Source organism: Camelus bactrianus, chromosome 14 (assembly GCF_048773025.1).
Source record: "Camelus bactrianus isolate YW-2024 breed Bactrian camel chromosome 14, ASM4877302v1, whole genome shotgun sequence".
Classification (NCBI taxonomy): Eukaryota; Metazoa; Chordata; class Mammalia; order Artiodactyla; family Camelidae; genus Camelus; species Camelus bactrianus.
Window position 1 is genome coordinate 19629854 of NC_133552.1, and position 18977 is coordinate 19648830.

General features: G+C 42.3%; 1 protein-coding gene across 8 annotated transcripts in view; it reads left to right on the top strand.

Moving 5' to 3' along the window:
* Window positions 1–18977, top strand: part of ENOX1 (ecto-NOX disulfide-thiol exchanger 1) — a 512379-nt gene that overhangs the window by 420337 nt on the left and 73065 nt on the right. For all 8 annotated transcript variants that reach the window (XM_074378219.1, XM_074378216.1, XM_074378220.1 and 5 more), the window contains one exon: window positions 2047–2231. In XM_074378219.1, coding sequence (XP_074234320.1) covers window positions 2047–2231 — 185 coding nt within the window. The remainder of the gene's footprint in view (window positions 1–2046; window positions 2232–18977) is intronic.

The window sequence follows — 18977 nt, forward strand, 5'->3', positions numbered from 1 at the left end:
TCGTGGTCAAGCTTCTCTGCTCCCTGCCTCGAATATTCTACCTCCATTTCTCATCTCTGGGCTTTGCTTACGCCCTTGCTCCTGACTGAGATGTCCCTCCCCGGTTCTTGAGCTTTCAGCCTTCAAAGTCCTCTGTTATTATTCCAGTCTGCACTTCCCTTTCTCTTCTTTGAACTCCATAGGATGGATTCCCTCATCATAAACCTTGGCACTAAGTTAGTTGCTCATTTATTTATCCAGCCAACACTTACTGAGTGCCTACCGTATGCCAGGAGTCGGGCTGTTCTCTCTTCCTAGAATGTGTTCCTTTCAAATGTGTCAGTTTCTGTTATATTTCAAGCTCCTTGAGAGAAGAGACATATTCTGTCTCCTTACTTTGTGATCCATGATGCCCAGACAGGCCCGGCACAGAGTACATGAGCAGTAAATGCTTGTTGACTAATTGATCCCTGATGGTTTGAGGTAGGGAATTTTCTGGTTAATTGCATGTTCTATTTGATTAGCATTTCAGTGTGTACTATACGTAATCATTTTGCAAAGCAGAATACCGTAAAATACTCACTATAAAATCACTGTTAATGTAATTTGATGGTTGATACTGAAGGAGAGAACTCGCTGGGGTTTCAGAGCACCTCCGGAAAGATCTGTCATCCTGTGCGGGTGGGACAGCTGAGAGGCTGACCTCGGTCTGGCTCTGGGACTGGAATTGGGGGTGGGGTGAGGTGTGGAAATGATCCTAGACTGAGGATCTGCCGTCTGCCAGGCAGAGGCTCCACACCACACCCTTAAAAACTGGAAGTTCCTTCTTTAAAGATGTTTCTGATAACCAGCCTTTAAAATATCTTCACTTTTCCCTTACTTACAAAAGTAGAGAGTGAGTTTTTCAAAGGAGGAGGAAGAAAGTATGGGAAACTGGCGAGAAGGTAGAGCGGGAGAATTTGGGGATGTTATCAAACAGTCTGGTAAGAACTAAACCCATCTGGCTGGCAGGATAGCCCAGTGACTGGGGGAGTAGGGGCTCTGAAACCAGATGTGGGTTTGAGGACTGGGTTTAAGGCTCCTTTCTTCATGGGATCAGACAAGTTCTCTAACTTCCCTGGGCCTCATTTCTCTCATCTGTAAAGAGCAGCACCCACTTCAGAGGGTTGATGGGGCCATGAAGTGAGCTAATTTGTGGTCCTCTGTCTGTTGTATGGTGAGTGCTCAGAAAGTAATATTATTATTATTATTGGAGAGACCACCAAGCAGTAAGCTGGAAACTGGGGGAACGGAGTCCCCATCCTCAATTTTGTTTTGTACCATCCACTCTTCTCTTTTATTCGATTTCAGTTGCCCGGGGAGCCTTAGCCTGGAGATCTGTAAGACCCTGAATTAACTGTCTCGTTTTCTCAGTAAGGTGGAGATGTGAGTGAGGGCTGAGTCTGCACGCTGGGAATTTCAGGCTTCAGGAAGGAGTCTTAGGTAGTTAATCTGGTGGTGAAACAGATGCAGCTAGGTTACCCTCCTGATAAGAGTTAGAGGAAACAATTTGTGCAGTTTGTCCCTGCGGTAGAGCAGGGAGGAATGGTGTGCCCATCATTTCCCCCCTCTCCAGGGCTGCCCCGGCCGCATCCCTCCACCTGGGGGCCCGCTCATGATTTAAAAGAAAGCAGCCCTCCGAGGGGCTAAGCCGTCCTGCCCAAAGGCAGAGGGCAGCCGTGGGGTAGATACAGTGGTTGTCTGGAATTCTGAGTGCTCTCATCACCTAGCAACACAGATCGATTTCTGAATGGCAGCCTTGGATGGGGGGAGGGGTCAAGAGACAAGAATTTGGAAGGAATTAATCCTGTGCCCGCGTTCGTACGTGAGACGGGACAAATAGAATAGCTGAAAATTCCCCAAGAAGCAATGCTCACCAGCTGCATAATAAAGAGCCCCGCGGGAAGGCATCTCGTCTGGGTCTGAACGTTAAGAATCCGGGTTAAAGGGAGGCTCTCCTTCCACACGGAAGGCCCTCCAGCTAAGCAGGCAGGTGGCTCACCGGAACTTGTTCTGTTTGCCCCGCAGCCCTGGCCGCTCAGGCCTACGCACTGAAAGAGGAGAATGACAGCCTCCGGTGGCAGCTGGACGCCTACAGGAATGAGGTGGAGCTGCTGAAGCAGGAGAAGGAGCAGCTTTTCCGAACGGAAGAGAACCTCACCAAGGACCAGCAGCTCCAGTTCCTGCAGCAGACCATGCAAGGCATGCAGCAGGTACCACGCCCGCGCCGCCAGCCCCGTTTTCGAGAGGAAGGGGAAGGGACGTGCGTAGTCAGTGGAAGTGAAGTGGCAACCATTTGCCAGGCAAGGTGGGAGGAGTGTTACCAAGGGCAAGTTCGTGTGCCTGCCGCACCACGAGGCCAAACAAACTGAAACATCAGAGTTTGGAGCAGAGAAAGGTTTCTTGCAGGGCTGAGCAAGGAGGACGGGGTGGCTGATGCCTGAGAAAACCCCAAACTCCCTGAAGGATTTCAGCAAAACATATTTAAAGGTCAGGAAAGGGAAGGGAAGGGAGGGGAGGTCACAGGGTACGTGATGAGCTTGTGTACAATCTTCTGATGGGTTGATGTGGAGGTAACAGGGCAGTCAACACCATCAACCCCCAGGCGCCAGAAGGTCTGGGGGCCACGAGCCCTTGATCATCAAGCAATTAATTTCTTCCCTTTGGTGGTGGTTTTAAGCATCTGAACAACTCAGGAAATGTACATGAGATATTGTCATCTGAAGACTTCAGAGAGGAGCTGCTGCAGAGGATGGGGGGAGGAGCCTGACCCTGGAAGGCCCCCCAGGGTCCTGCTTGGTTACAGAAAGACAAAAGAAAAGTTGCTAAGGACAGGAAAGTGGAAAAGTAGGATCTGGAGAAAAGCCAAGCCAAAGAAATAAGACAAATTATTACCCTCAAGGTGGGAAACGGAGGAAGAGAATCTAGGAGCCTGAGCTTTGTATGTGAAGTTTAGCCTCATGGCAAACGGTCAGAAAATCCTTGCCCATCCTCACGTGAGTGTTCCGTACCTTAGAGCTCTGTCCTTTAAAAGCAGGCCAGCTGATTTTTACAACAGCCTGGCGAGTTTGTTCGTTTCCCAGGTCGATGAAAACATAAGCTATGTTATTTCCACTTCTCCTGGGTTACACCTAGCCTGTAGGCAGGTTCTGTGGACATGCTCCATGTTTAAGAAATGTTTGTGGATGGAATGGATGGAGCACTAGAATCCGGGGGGACAGGCAGCTCTAGAAACGGGCCAGTATCTGTGCTTTCATTAAAGAGCGACAGACACGTCCACCTGGCACACTCAGGTTAAAGCCGTGTCCTTCCAGCTGTTGTAAGAAAGAGACAGGAGGTGTGGGCTTTGGAGGGAGAGGAACATGGCCTGTGGGAAATGAGGGGATGGAGGGGTGGGCAGGGGACACCTGGGCACTGGCAGAGGAGGGGATGGAATCAAAGACTCAGAGCTGGATTTATATCTGAAGACATCAGCTGATGTGTGATGCACTTGAGATATTTGGGTCTTTGTGTTCTCTTAGAATAACATAGCCGAAATTAACAAAACAATAGCATAGCCGAAATTATCATCACACATGAGTATTTTATTTATGACTCCTCTGGCTATATAAATCTAATCACTCTTTCCTGGAAAAAAAAATTGTTTTTCTTTAAACAAGGGAAATATAAGCAGAATGAGGAGAACTCATACACTGAGTAGGATATTTTTTTAAATCCCCCCCATCCGTAGTGACTGCTCTCAAAGACCAGGAGCCTGAATTGCCTACAAAAGTGTCTTAACGATTAGAGGTAACTGCTGCAGAAACCTTCTCCAAGCAGGGAGAAATAATTGAGAGCAGGGAATATGAACAAGAAGTGCAGATGGGGATGTAAACAAGTTAATGACAAGTCACAGAAATCCTGTCTTAAACATTTCCTGCCGTTTAAAAGCAATTGTGGAGTCTTGGCTTTTTGAGTCCTGACTCGCTGATCTTCACAGCGTGTGTTAGACCAGTCAGTGAGATTCAGAGGTCAGGGCCAGCCAGGAAAATGTCATTTATAGGTGTTGCTCAGGTCCCCACACTTGGAAATCGGTCTGACAGCTGCAGTGCGAGGCCCCCGGGTGGTCCATATGCCCCAGCCCTGGGTGTGCGTGGTGCCTTCGAAGGGAGGAGAGTCTGCCCGTTTCCCCAAGGACTGTGACACTAGATCCAGCCTGCAAGCTACTATCTCACAGCCCTTTTCCTCCAGGAAAGAGAATCCTGGTTGCTTTAAAAGCTGACAAAACCTGTAAGATGGCTGAAGATTCAAATCTGAAAGAAGTCAGAGGCGGCGAGGGTGAGCTAGCCAGGCAGGAAGAAGCACTTTGGGGTGTCGCGTCTGCCGGGCACTGTTCAGCCTCGTCCACCTTGGAGCAGTGCCACCACTGAGCTCCAGCCCCTTAAAGGAGCTGTTTCGTTATTGCAGCTTCTCCCCTGTTTGCAGAATCCCCTGGTCAGTAGGAAATGTCCTTTAGTGTGCTTGTTTTATTTTGGAAGGAATTTTGTTTGGGGGTTTGTTTTGGTTTACCCTGGTTCAGTCTAAACCACAGTCTCACAGTTCTGGACCTCAAAGTGCAAGACGAGGGTGATGGCGGGGTTGGTTCCTCTGTGGGTTCCTCGTCCCTCCCCTCACTTCCAGTGGTTCGCTGGCCACCTTCTTCCTTCCTCAGCTTGTAGACGCGTCACCCGGCTTCCTGTCTTCATCTTCAAGGCGTCCTCCCTGCGTGTGTGCCTGTGTCCAAATTTCCGCTTTTTATCAGGTCATAATTTGTACAAAATGTGAAGGGACCCACACTACTGCAGTATGACTTCATCTTGACTGATGACATCTGCAGTGACTGTTTCCCGATGAGCTCATGTTCTGAGATACCGGGGTTTAGAACATCAACATATAAATTTGGGGGGAACACAATTCAATCAATAACAGACACAGAGTATATTGTCAAAATAGATTTGTTGAATGGAAGAACGGATGGACAAATGTACAGAGGCAAGAGCCAACCTGGCGCCTGGGGGGAGCTCTGGGTTGTTTGAGGTTCTTGATTCATAAGGAGCAAGGCCAAGTGTGGGGAGGGCTGATACCCTGCAGATTCATGCAGCACCTTCTGAGCACAGGGGACGCACTCACTCAGCGGCAGTAGTTAGGATTTCCACTTTTACTGGTTGTTAGACGGATGCACGACGATCTCTGTGGCAACCCATCTTTAATACAGCTTTTAAATTCATGTGCATCTTTCTACCTTAACCACTTTGAATAAATTCCCACAATTTGCTAATGTGAGCCCCACTGCGAAGAATTCTCCTTTCTTTTTTTTTCTTTTTTTTTATTAAAGTATAATTGATTTTGCTTTTTACTCCTGACTTTAAAACCCACTCTCCATCTGCTCGCTGTCCACTTTACAAATCAGAAAGTCATGATCTCACAGGAAAGTCAACAGATGGAGGAGGGGCTGGCCTCCCACATGTCCTTGTTTGAGCAACTCGTCTACGAGAAATTATTTCTGTAACAAACAAAACAAAATACGGAGTCTTAACAGCCTTGGGACTAGCGTGCAATTTTTAGAATTGCCTTCAAGTGTAGCCAGAAAGTGTCTAACCTTTCTTCTCGTAATCCCTTAAGGATATGTTCACTGACTTCACATGGTTTCTCATGAGTTCACAAAGAAAACATTACGGGCAGAGTTCCGAAAAATGAACAACCCTTGGGCGACTCTGTCTGGCTGTTTCTCAGTCTACCCTGCCTTGCATGTGAGTCACAGTTTAATATTAGAGATTTCATACAAAAGGAAATAATAGCTTATATCCATGGTAACACGGCAGCCTTTACCTGATCTGAAGCTGGCGAAGAAGTTAACTGGTCTCTGCCATGGGGAGAGTGAGAGCATGGGTTTCCATTTGTACCTTTAGGTACCCAAGGAAAAAAAAATATGTATATATATATTTGAATTCTTATTTGTCTTCAGATTACTGCACTGAATTGTTTTCTTAGGTATATATATGTATGTGTGTGTATATATTATATATATATAAAATGGAATATATATAGAGAGAGAATAGAATACTACTCAGCCATAAAAAAGAATGAAATAATGTCATTTGCAGCAACCTGGAGATTGTCATACTAAGTGAAGTCAGACAGAGAAAAACATCATATGACAGCACTTATATGTGAAATTTAAAAAATGATACAGATGAACTTATTTACAAATCAGACACAGACTCACAGACATAGAAAGCAAGCCAAAGGGAAAAGGGGGTGGGGGATAAATTAGGAGTTTGGGATTAATAGACACACACTACTAAATATAAAATAGATAAACAACAAGGACCTACTGTATAGCACAGGGAACTACTTTCAATATCCTGTAATAAACTATAATGGAAAAGAATATGAAAATGTGTGTGTGTGTGTATATGTATGTGTGTGTGTGTGTGTATATCACTTTGCTGTGCACCAGAAACTAACACAATATTGTAAATCAGCTATACTTTAATTTAAAAAAAGAGAGGGAAAAAATGATCTTATAAAAAATACTCTTTTGAGGGGGTACAATTCTGTAAATCTTCACAAATTCATACACTCATGTAACCACCACTACCACAATCAATATATAAAACCATTCCATCACCACCCCTAAAATTCCCTCATGCTCCTTTTTAGTCAACCCCACTCCCAGCAGCCCCTGATTTGTTTTCTACCCTCATGGTTTTGCCTTTTCAAGAATGTCATAGAAGTTGAGTTGTACCTTGTGCCACCTCTTGAGTCTGGCTGCTGTCACTCGGTGTAGTGAATCTGAGATTCATCTGTGTTGCCGTATGTGTCTGTTGTTCATTGTATTTATGCTGAATGGTAGTATTTCACTGTAAGGATGAGCCATTTATCTAGTCACTAGTTAATGGACTTTTGGGTGGTTTCCTTTTTGGGGCAAATATGAATAAATCTGCAGTAAACATTCCCTTGCAGGCTTTTCATTTGGACATAATTTTTCACATTTCACTTGGATAAATACCTAGGAGCAGGATTTACTAGGTCATATGGTGAGTGTGTTTGACTTTTTAAGAAACTGCCAGACTGTTTTCCAAAGTGTCTGTACCCTCGTGCATTCCAATGGGATTATATGAGCATTCCGGTCATTCAGTGTCCTGATCAGCCAGCACTTGGAACGGCCAGTTTGTTTTGTTGTGTTTTGTCTTATCTTTTTCATCCACTGTAATACATGTATAATGGCCTCTCATAATGGTTTCAAGCACACGTAAGTTTAAACCGGATTTATATTTTCATTCACGAGGATGAGTCAGTATGTCATATATTTTAAATAACCAGCTTAAAAATCAGAATTCTTTTGAAGCCATGTGTAAATCGTATTGACAGAATTGATACATATTTAGATAACAACAGAATACCATTATAAGCTGCTGATCATAAAACTCTGAGTGACTAATGATGATTATGTCAGTAGGTTCCTCATATATACCTTCAACCGATGCTCTAATACTGTTAGCAAATGTCATCTGAGGCCCAGCCGTCTTAGGCCAGTAAACCATTGGCCCATGTCCAGCTTGGCTTGACATTAGTAAAGTCCAGGGCTGGTCAGCTCTGTTGACAACTTTCAGCCAGGGCAGATCAGGGAAAAATTGGGAAAAAGAGGACTGTTATAATCAACACCATTTTAGAAATTAAGTAACAAGTGTTTTTTCCCCTTATGCTCAAAGAGGAACATATCTGAGATTTCTCTGTATATGTATTATAAAACTTCATCTAGGCTAGTTTTGTCAAAGACGACAGAGAAATATGATAATGTTACTTTCCTAAAATACAAAGTAACCCCAGCTAGTTTTGCCAAACGTTGGTTGAGAATTTGGGGATATGGATTAAGAAATGGATGAAAGTATGTTAAAATTAGAACATCAGTGAGTGCATCTGACCACTTAAGTAAAGTTAAGCACCTCCTCTGAAATCTTCCTTAAACTATTCAGTTGCTTAGTAAGTACTTTTTATAGAGAGAGTGAAAAGTTTGTGTTCCGTTCCCCTCCCAAATTCTTATGTAATGAGGTCTGATGTGCACATGTCGAAGTCAGGATAATTATCATGCAGCAGGAGTCATACCATGGACTGCGACGATGGTGGCTGTGGTGGCGATGTAGTGGGAGGATGGTGTCCATGGTGGGGATGGTAGCATTTTTGATCACTAGAAAATTTTTAGGGAAAGACAGGTAAAAAGAACTTACCCAAGACAACTTTAAATAATTTCACTTTAACTTCTGAAAAAAAGCATTTCCCTTAAATATTGTGAAAATCCTAGAAAGTCCAGCCACCCACTCCTCCGAGTGGTCTTCACAGGGGTGCTGAGAAGAACTCGGGTGAGGTGCTGCAGGCAGAAACCACAAATGCAACAGGAGTCTCTGTTCCCTTGATAATTTTTCACTTTTGATTTCTGTTTTTATTTTCATTCTGAAATGCCCAGCAGTCAGATAATGGACCTACCAGGCTGATGCTCTGTTCCCACTTCCCCTGTATCTCATAGTATCTGTCTTAAACTTTATCTCTTATCCTTCCCATTGAAGTTTCTATTTGATAATCATGCTATTTTATCTGCAAATGTTATTTGTGTTCTTTGATTATGATCTTTTCATGCAGTCTTATTTTTTGGTGGCAGTATCTTTTCAAATCTTTCTGAGAATACTAAGTGGAATTTTTTAAATTCTTTTTTGTTCCCGAATCATTTCTGTTTATTCCAGGACTGGCTGTTTGGTTTTCTGTGTCTCCGTTCTGTCTCAGTCATGCTCCAGGTTTCTTCTCATGTGAGGTGATGCTCGGGATTCTGTTTATATTTGGGCTCGAAGGCTTGGTTCACTTTTCTGGGACGCCACGTGGTTTGCTCATTGCCGAGTCCAGGTCTCCTCCACGGCTGAGTCTTTCTCCCATGCAGGGCCTCACTGACCAGCAGGCTGCATTTTGAGGAGCACTGGGGACCCCACGAATACCAGCGTCTGTCATACACTAAGAGCTCCCTGAAATTCTCTTCCCATCCTCTTTGCTCTTTTAAGTTTATTCATTGACAGACATTTTAATTGCCTGTGAAGGAAGGAAAAAGCAAACACACTGGGTCTGACATTTGAATCAGAACCTGCTTCAGGGGCTTCTACCTTTAATCTAGTCCTTGAATGAATTCCTGGTGAGCGTGGTGCCCGGGGAGGGAGAAGAGGAAGCGTATTACACGTTATCCCTGCGGTCCAGGAAGTAGGGCAGGGAAGGGCAGCAAGCGCATCTCCCCAGTGTCTGAGGGGCAGGAGCAGAGCAACTTCAGTCAGCATATTTTGGAATAAAAATAGATGTTTCAGGAGGAGGAGACAGAGATACAGATCAGAAGGGTTTGGGGGAGGAAGAAAGGAAGACAGTCTGAAAAAAGGTGACTGGAAGAGGCTGCAATATGTAATAATGACAAGAGAATTTTGATCTTTAAGTTGCTTATTTACAAATATGACACCCCTACTCATCCTCATTAGTGAAAATACAAATCCTGTTTAACTAGGTTAAACAAGCTTGTCCTCCATCCTGTTTGGGTATTTTGCCCTAGAAGAGAGGAGGAGGCAGGGGACTGAGAAAAACAGATAGTGTGCAGGAAGGCGAGCCTGGGCTTCAGTGAATGTGCACAGATGAGGGAGTGGAGGCTGCTGGGGATGCAGGGATGAGAAGGATGTGCAGAGACAAAGGAAGAGGCGGCGGGAAGGACCGCTCTTCCTCTCAAGTTAAAAATGGTGGTTGAGGGGGAGTAACGATGCAAACAGAAACACGGAAGAACAAAAGAGAAATTTGTCTGAAAAAAATGTCAACATTTCTATCATACATTTGGAGAGCTTCTGTGAAATATTTAGAAAGATGAACTAGATGTAGGATGGGAAAAACTAAAGATTGATTCATTCTGAATTTCTGTGGCAATTACAAGATTCTTCCTCCTTAATAGGTTCACGAACCTCAAAATTGTTCAGTTGGAAAAAAGAAAGTGCACATATGTGATGACCTGTTTGTTTACTCATTCAGGAAAAAGTATGTAACAACCTTATCATAATATATTTGATATTTAATTTTTCAATATTTAATATCAGTGCAGAAAATAATTCAGTGTCACTGGACAGGGCAGGAAAATCGCATTATTACACTGTAGAGAAAGGGTCATTCTTTTAGAGTTTCATGTGGAAGTAGTAAAACCTTTAGTCTTAGAAAGTTTAAAAAAAAAAGTGCATGTAAATACACACATAAAAATCTGAAATTTTTACAAGAGACATAACCTACGTTTGTCTCATTCTACTTCGGCCACACAGCTGCAGTTTCTTCCCTTATGAATAGGAAACAACTCACAAGACATTTCTGACGTCCATGTTAAAAGTCTTTTAACATTTAACATTTAAAAACATTTTGCTAGAATCAGAAAGATCATAAAACCTGTAAATCTTTCAGATGGTGTGGCTTCAAAAAGGTTCCAGGACGCGACATGAAAGTTCACAACTGTTCGAATTTGGGGTCCACTGTGGTCATCCTTCCTTTTCACTTAACTACCCGAGTTTGAATTTCATCTTCCACCCATTCTTCAGCCATAGCTTGGGACGGTGCATTATAATAGCAGCCCGTGTGACGGTGATGCTAATTCTCATTTTACGATTCAGAGCCCCTTCCCTTAGGCGGCTAGAGTCAATTATCGAGTTCCTGCTGTCAGCGTGGGCATTCTCTAACGTTTGCAGTCAGATTCCCTGGCACTTCTGAAGAAGGTATTTACCAACTGCAGTGTGAGATGCTTGAAGGGATGGCCGGGGACAATCTGGAACCAGAAATAGCAACCAGTTCTTGCCCAGGGCTGCACATTACAAAGCCCTACCCTTTGAAATGATCGCACCTGACATCTGCTTAGGGGCTGGGAGTTTATATGGGCACGTTCCCATTTGACTCCGGACAAGAGACAGAGGACTAAGTGCGAAGCTCATGAAGAGGAAAACTCTCTGAATTCTTAGCAGTTTCAAACCAAGGTGGGCCACTGGCATCTTGCCATTTTCACTGGCCAGAGATTTTCAGATAAGGAAGGAGATAAGCTGTCTTGGTGGACATGAGGGGCGCCGAGCTTCTGCACAAGAAAATGAGAACACCAAGCCAGTAGGAAGGAGAGGTGGCTCCAGCTTGGCCGTTTTCTCCACAACTTTGCGAGAGTCAGCCCATCTGAACCTCGGGTCCTCCATCTGGAGAATGGGTCCCACCAACCTCAGTCAAGGTTTGTTGCCATAAAATGAGGTCACGTATGTGAACACGTTTGGAAAAGCTGTTCTCCAAGTGCAAGCCATGATTGCCACCTGCCCGTGGAAAACATGAAGAAGTAGACATTTAAGCAAGGGCTCAGGACTCGCAAAGGTAGTTTGGACAAATCCAGATCTGAAGTTCTAGATCCTGGGGTGTCCTGCACTGTTGCTCCCACCCTCTTACAACAGCGGGACTCACTCCCCACAGTGAACTCACAAAAATTCCTTCGCATGACTCCATTCAGCACTCACAACTTGGGAGTATGTGCTTATCCTGATTTCTCACAGAAGACATTGAGACCTGGAGACGGTGAGCGACTTGCCCAGGGTATAGCACGTCCCTGGCAGAGTCAGAGTTCCAACCCAGGCCTGCCTGACCACAGCCCCTGCTGCCGAGTCCACACTCATTCTGCTCACCGCAAAACAGGCCAATAAATCAAGGGGCAAGGAATAACGACTCTATTCAGAAAGCCAGCAGACCAAGAAGGTAGGGGACCAGTGTCCTAGAGAACCGTCTTCCCCAAGTCAGAATCCAGGCTCCTTTTATACTAAAAAGTTGCAAACTCCTTGGTGTCAGAATCCTTTGTTCTTGCAGCGGTCCACTTAGATCAGGTCATGGTGTCCCTGTAAAGCTCCAGCAAGACAAATGTTACTCTCTGTTCTGCAACTTTTTATCTCTGTATGAATGGAAAAGTGTGATAGCCTTAAAGGTCAGAGCCTTGAGAACGGACTGTCCTGTATATTTCAGGCTACAGGCAACATTCTTTCATAAAAGAACCAGCGTGACTAAACACAGGCAACAGAGCACAGGGTTAGAGCTAAAGGAACAGATCCAATATGGAGTCAGATTGGTTCTTCCCTGTTACACACCTGTGTTCTCTCTGTTTCCCTGGAACTCTACCCTGTAGAGAAGAGCCACAGTGATGGGGGTTGGGGGTGCAGGGCCAGAAGACTGGGAAGTTCTGCCCTTCCTGTGCTCATTGATGGCTAGAAATATTTTGGGCAAAAACCCATTGTCTGTTTTTGCCTCTGTGACCTCGCCTTTAATTTGGTTTTTACACTGGAGTAAGAGCGAGCAAGAGGAAAATAACACCCGCGTGGCTTTTATTTATTAAATTTGAACTATGAAGGTAAATCTCTTTACTTCTGGGAAGAGAAAGAGAAGCCGTAATAAAGTCTAACTCTGGGAGGCTTCATCTCATCATCAGTCATCCTGCTCTGCCAGTAATTAATTTGATCATCAGATGCATCCTCATTAGTAATCATCTCTTCTAAAAATAATGAGACTAGCAAACAAATCAATGTAGGAGCCAGGGGGAGAAATAATGGCATTACCCGGCAGACCATTAAAATCGCCGGGCTTCTTCCCTTTTTGCTGCTTTCCCCACCATCTGCAGTGGGAAGGATGGACTCTGTAGACGTGCAGCCATTCCCAAGATAAAGGAACTCGACCTTCCCCCCTACTGTCGGCCACAGAGGGTGCATGACCTCTGAGTGACCCTCCCCTCCACCACCTCTTTTGGAAATTGCTTCCTGACTTATAGACCATCTACCAAGCCGAGAGTGCCAGATTTATAGCGAGATGGATCTTTTCTTAAAGGTAGTAAATCAAAATGGACTTTAGCTGCAGACGCATACTGTTTGACCATCGTCATGCCTCTGTCCGGGCATGGATGCTAAAATGAACCCCTGTGTTGTGGCCTTGACTCCATCCCTATTTATAGCTTGCCAATGCAAAGAGGCAGCCTCATCCACGCCGAAACCCTGCACCCGGCCGCACACGCCGCCACCTGTATGCAGCAGGTGTCACTCTCCCAGCCAGACTGATGTAATTATCCATCTCTCCAACTGGGCTGCGGTGCGGAGGGAATCGTGCTCCAGGGCTTCTCTGTGCAGCTGGTTAGGAGAGGAAACATGAGGATTAGGAAGATCCGCCAATTTCCTCCTCATCAGAAAGGAAGGCTGTGAAGAGAAAGCCAGGAGAAGTGTGGTGGGGGTGAAAGAATACAATGTGGAAACACAGGAGAAAGGAGAATGACTCAGAGGGAAAAAACAGTCCTCTGGATCTGAGTAGGAGAACAAACAGAGAGGAAGAGAAACGTAGGAAGGAGCTGCGGTTTTTCTGGGTCTAGTTTTGTCATTTTAATTTTTGTTTTATTTTGCTTTCTGCAAGAGTATATGCTCAACGCAGAAAACTTGGAAACCTAAAAGAAGCATATAAAAGGAAACAAATCAGAGTGTCTGAATGCCGGATATAACTATTGTTAACTCTTACATACATTCTTTCAGTCTCTTTTTTCATGTGCACATAAACATATAGTGTTGATCGTTTTTAAATATCGACCAATGGAATAGCTAAACGTAGTCTGTTAACATCTCTGGAATTGTAACCAAAGAGTGGAATTGGGAACTCAGTTCCAAGATGTTAGATGGTTAGTTAAAGACTATGTTTTCTCCTCTGTTTAACAAAGCACCCTGAATAGTCATCAAGGGAAACTTAAACAAATTTACTGCCCAATCTGGTCCTCACTTTATAGACCACCCACTTAACTCAATTGATCACTGAAAAGACCTTGCTTCATGAAGTTCTTAACTTGACATGACTTCCTCAGTTTAGTAATTACCTTTCCAGCTTTGGTGCCTTTATTTTCATCTCTGTGTGTCTCTGGATCTGTCTGTCTGTCTCTCTCACACACGCGCACACGCATGCACATGCACACACATGCACACACACAGTTAGTAAACGGCCACGGCAGCTTTATTTTCTGGGAGTACTGGGAAAGACAGAAAAAGAGAGAGCATATTTGAACTCTGGTTGTAGGTTTCCAAGGAAGGGGTGTTACAAATTGTGCTTAAATAAATGAAAGATTCACAAAATGACCTTCCAAAGCTTTACCATCACTCTTTTCTTCCTTTTGTCTTGTAATTTATTGTAATTACATTTGCAATTTATTGTGCTATGCCCCCCCTCGTCCATACACGTTGCATTTTTTATATCCTCCATCACCACCGCCGCCACCTTGATTTATCTTAGGCCAGGTGTCACTCAGGCATTCCAGTCATTAGGCTTTCGTCGGTCATTACCGGGGCTCCCATTCGTGGTTAGAGATGTATATATTCACCCATGATTTACGTTGTATCCTGAGTAAGTCGTTTCCTGACATTTTCAGTCGTTTAAATACAAAGTGGTACCCTGCAGTTTTGTCCTTCGCTAATTCTCTGTGCACTCACCTTGTCTTCTTTTTCCCTCCTGGGTTTATATTTCTTCCCTAGTGGTTTGTATTTCTTATCTTCAGTGCTACTCACAATTTATTTCAGGAAGATCTTGGTAATGACCTAACTGTAAAGTCCATAAAAAAGCTGTTGTGCTGAGTTTCTCGTTACAATATAATTTTCCCCCAGGAATGTTGCTATTTATCATTTAGAGAGAAGGAGAAAAGGGATGCTCATGATGGAGTTTCTCTACCCTTCTTCTGGTAGTAGGAGCTCAGATTTCAGAGAATCGCCAGATTATTTAAGGAGCTCTCCCAGGTCACATCTTCTTTCCCTTGTGGGCCCTTGGGGCCTAGTTCATTGGGCTGGTCTTTTCAGTCTGCCTTTCCGTCCTGCTGGTGATTGACTTGCTTGATTTTTAAGTCCACTATTTGCTGGTCATTTTTCATGGTCCATCCACAGGAAAAAAAAAAAATAGAAAGAAAGAAAGAAAAGCAAGGTAGAATGTGTTGTCATATAAAATTTGGGCTGGACGTGGGTTCAGTTTCCCCACTGCTGTTACCACAGGAAAACTGCAAGATACAGACTGTTAAACCTAGGAGGGGCATGAGAGAGCCCCTAATCCAGCCCACTTACTTCCTAATTTTAATCAGAGTTGAAGTCACTGAACTCAGCCCCACCTCCCAAGCCCCAGTCTCACTTCCTGCTGCTCATGACTCCAGATTCCTGGTCCTGATTCCTGGCTCCTTACTCTTGCCTCCTCGCACTTGCAGTCTGAGAATCCTTGCCTTTTAGGTTCATTTATATCATTCTCCTATCCCACTGAAAGATGAGTTGAGACACAGGGGCTATGATTCTGCCCGCCCCACCTCTGCCCCCAGCATGTTAAATAACTATTAGTTTCTTTTTTCTTCTGATCCTAGGGTAGAGACTAATTCTGGCACTTAAGGCCAGTCTTTTATGGCTAATTAAGTTATTTATATACAACAAATCTCTGCATAAACGGGTGAAGAAAAGAATACACTGTTGAGTCACCACACATCTATGTTTTATCCTCAGCTACTGAAAACTGTAAACCAACTTCCCTGATTCTTAATCTCTGCTGCTTTTTCTCCCCCTGCCCAAATACATAATAATCTCACCTCACTGTCTGAGCAGAACCAGCTTTCTGACTAGTCCTTGTTGAGGTGTAAGGATTGATGGAGTCCTTCTGTCTTTGGAGGTCATGAATGCTTTCTGCCAGTAGGAAAGATGCTAAGGAGCTTATTAGTCACGGATCTCATCCCGTGTGGCCCTGGGACTCTGAAAAGATGACTGCAACTGTGGGAAGTAAACCGTTGTGTTTTCACTTACGCTGAATGTGTGTACGTGCGGCCACAAGTGATTCTGTTTAGACATTTTCTACTATCCAAATGCTTTAAGAGCCTTGGGTCCTGGAAGATGATGTTCGTACTGTGCTTATAAAGGAACCAAGGATTAGAAAAAGTAGGTAAGAAGGCTCCAAACCAGGCAGTACAGTGCTTAATATTTCTTCCTGGTTGTTTTTCCTAATCTCTTGAAAGTGAGATTATGTCACAAATTGAGATTTAAAGGACAATGGGAACATGCCAAGCCCACTAGTGAAAGACCCTAGAAGATGTCAGGGAGTAAGCACATTTTTCTAAGCTGCTCTGCTGTTCCCTTTCTCTTGCTGTTCCTGCTGATGTTTGCAGTTAATGAAGCACTTCCATAGAACTCAGCTTCTATACACTTGATTGACAGAACCTATACAGAAAACTGTACCTTTCAAATATACCTGGAACGTTGACAAAAATTAATCCCATACTAGACCTTGAGGGGAATCTCAACCAAATTTCAAGGGAGTGCTATCATATTTTCTGACCACAACACAATTGTTAGAAATGAATGTCACAAAAGATAACTAAAATGAAGTCCTAGAAATTTAAAAACACACATCTAAATCCACAGGTCTAAAAAGAAATCGGAATTTCAACTTTAAAATACTTAGAAGTAATTGATAATTAAAATACAACATATCAAAACTCATGGGATGAAACTGAAGCAGAACCTAAAGGAAAAATTTTAAACTTTAAATGTCTGTTTTAGGAAAAAAGAAAACTGGAAATAGGAGTAAGCATCTAAATCTTACTAAAAAAGAGAATAAACTCATAAAAGGAAGGATAAGTAAAGGTAAGGATAGAAATTCCTAAAATAGCAAATTGCCATGTAATAGAGATCAACAAAGCCAAATGTTGCCCTTTTTTAATTTTTTTATTGAAGTGTAGTTAATTGACAATGTTAGTTTCAGATGTACAGCCAAGCAATTCAGTTATACATCTACATGCATATATATGCACACATATATTTCAGATTTTTTTCAATTATGTGTTATTGTAAGAGATTGAATATAGGTCTCTGTGCTATGCAGTAGGTCCTTGTTGTTTATCTCTTTTTATATATAGTCATGTATATCTGTTAATACCAAACTCCTCTTTATCCTCCCCACAACCTTTCCCCTTTGGTAATCATAGTTTGTTTTCTATGTTTGTGAGTCTATTTATGGTTTGTAAATAAAATTTGTTTTTTTTTAGATTCCACATATAAGCGATATCGTATAGTATTTGTCTTTCTCTGTCTGACTTACTTCCCTTAATATGATAATGTCTTGGTCCATCTATGTTGCTGCAAATGGCATTATTTTATTCATTTTATGGCTGAGTAATATTCCATTGTGTATATATACCACAACTTCTTTATAAGGGTGCATGTGTCTTTTCGAATTATAGTTTTCTCTGGATATGGGATTGCTGGATCATACAATAAGTCTATTTTTAGTTTTTTAAGGAGTCTCCATGCTGTTTTCCATAGTGAGTGCACCAATTTACATTCCCACCAACATTGTAGGAGGGTTTCTTTTTCTCCATACTCTCTCCAGCACTTATTAGTTGTAGACTTTTTAATGATGGCTATTCTGACTGATTTGAGGTGATTCATACTTTTGATTTGCATTTCTCTAATAATTAGTGATGTTATCTTTTCATGTGCCTGTTGGCCATCTGTACATCATTTTTGGAGAAATGTCTGTCTAGGTCTTCTGCCCAATTTTTAATTGGGTTGTTTGTTTTTTTGATATTAAGCTGCATGAACTATTTGTATATTTTGGAAGTTAGTCCCTTGTCGGTTGTGTCATTGGCAAATATTTTCTCCCATTCTGTGTGTTGTCTTTTCATTTTGTTTATGGTTTCCTTTGCTGTGCAAAAGCTTTTAAGTTTAATTAGGTCCCATTTGTTTATTTTTGCCTTTATTTCCATTATTCTAGGAGCTGGTTTGAAAAAAATATTGCAGTAATTTATCGGATACTGTAAAACTCCTAGAGGAAAAATAGGCAGAACACTACTTGACATAAATTGCAGCAAATGTTGCTTTTTTGAAGACTAAGAGAATGGAAATATTTGGCAACACTAACCATAAAGAGAATGACCTAATAAACAGTATTTAAAAAGAAAATGAGTTATAACTATAGATGTGACAGAGATTAAATAGATATAAAAAATCAGGAATAACTTTATGATAGATTTTTAAACTCAAGTTTAAAGACAAATTCCTAAAGGAAGACAAACAAACAAAAAGGAAAACCTTATCAAAATTAAATCAGGAAAAAAAATTGAAAGCCTGAATGAGCTCATTTAAAAAATTGGAGTTAGTAGCTTAAAGTCCACATCAAAGCAGCAGATCCAAAATGGCTTCACAGGAGAGTTCTACCACACATTCAAGGAACATTATGCCAGTCTTTTACAAAATTGTTCAGAGAATAGAAAAGGAGGAAACACTTCCAACTAACTCATAAGGCTAGTATACCTAGTATACTTGATACCAAAACAGAACAAAGACAGTAAAAAAAGAAGAGGGGATGGGGAATTACAGGTCAGCCTCACTTATGAACATAGATTTAAAATTCCTTTTAAAAAGCTAATTTAATCTGGTATTTTACAAACTACCCGATTGACTTTATACCAGGAATGCAAGGTTGGTTCAACATTATAAAAGTCTTTTAGTGTAATATAATCCCATTAACAGGTTAAACCAGGATAATAACAGTCTTTTTGATAGCTTCAGAATATGCATTCATTAATGTAAAACAACAGAAAAAAATGAATATTTTAACAACTTGGAACAAAAGAAAACTTTCATATGTTTTTGAAGATTATCCATAGTGAACTCAGTGGCAAAACAAGTGATTTTTTTTTTTTTAACATTCCCAGAGTAATCCTCACATAATCCTTCTTAATCCTGATATACTCACTTGGATTAGACTGTAACTGCTTTTTGTCACTTGCTTGTATTATGATTTAAATTTTCAAATTGTCATCTGGAAGCAAAAATCACTGCTACACAAAGTCTGCTAGCAGATCTAAAAATGTGGTTTCCTTTTGAAAAAAC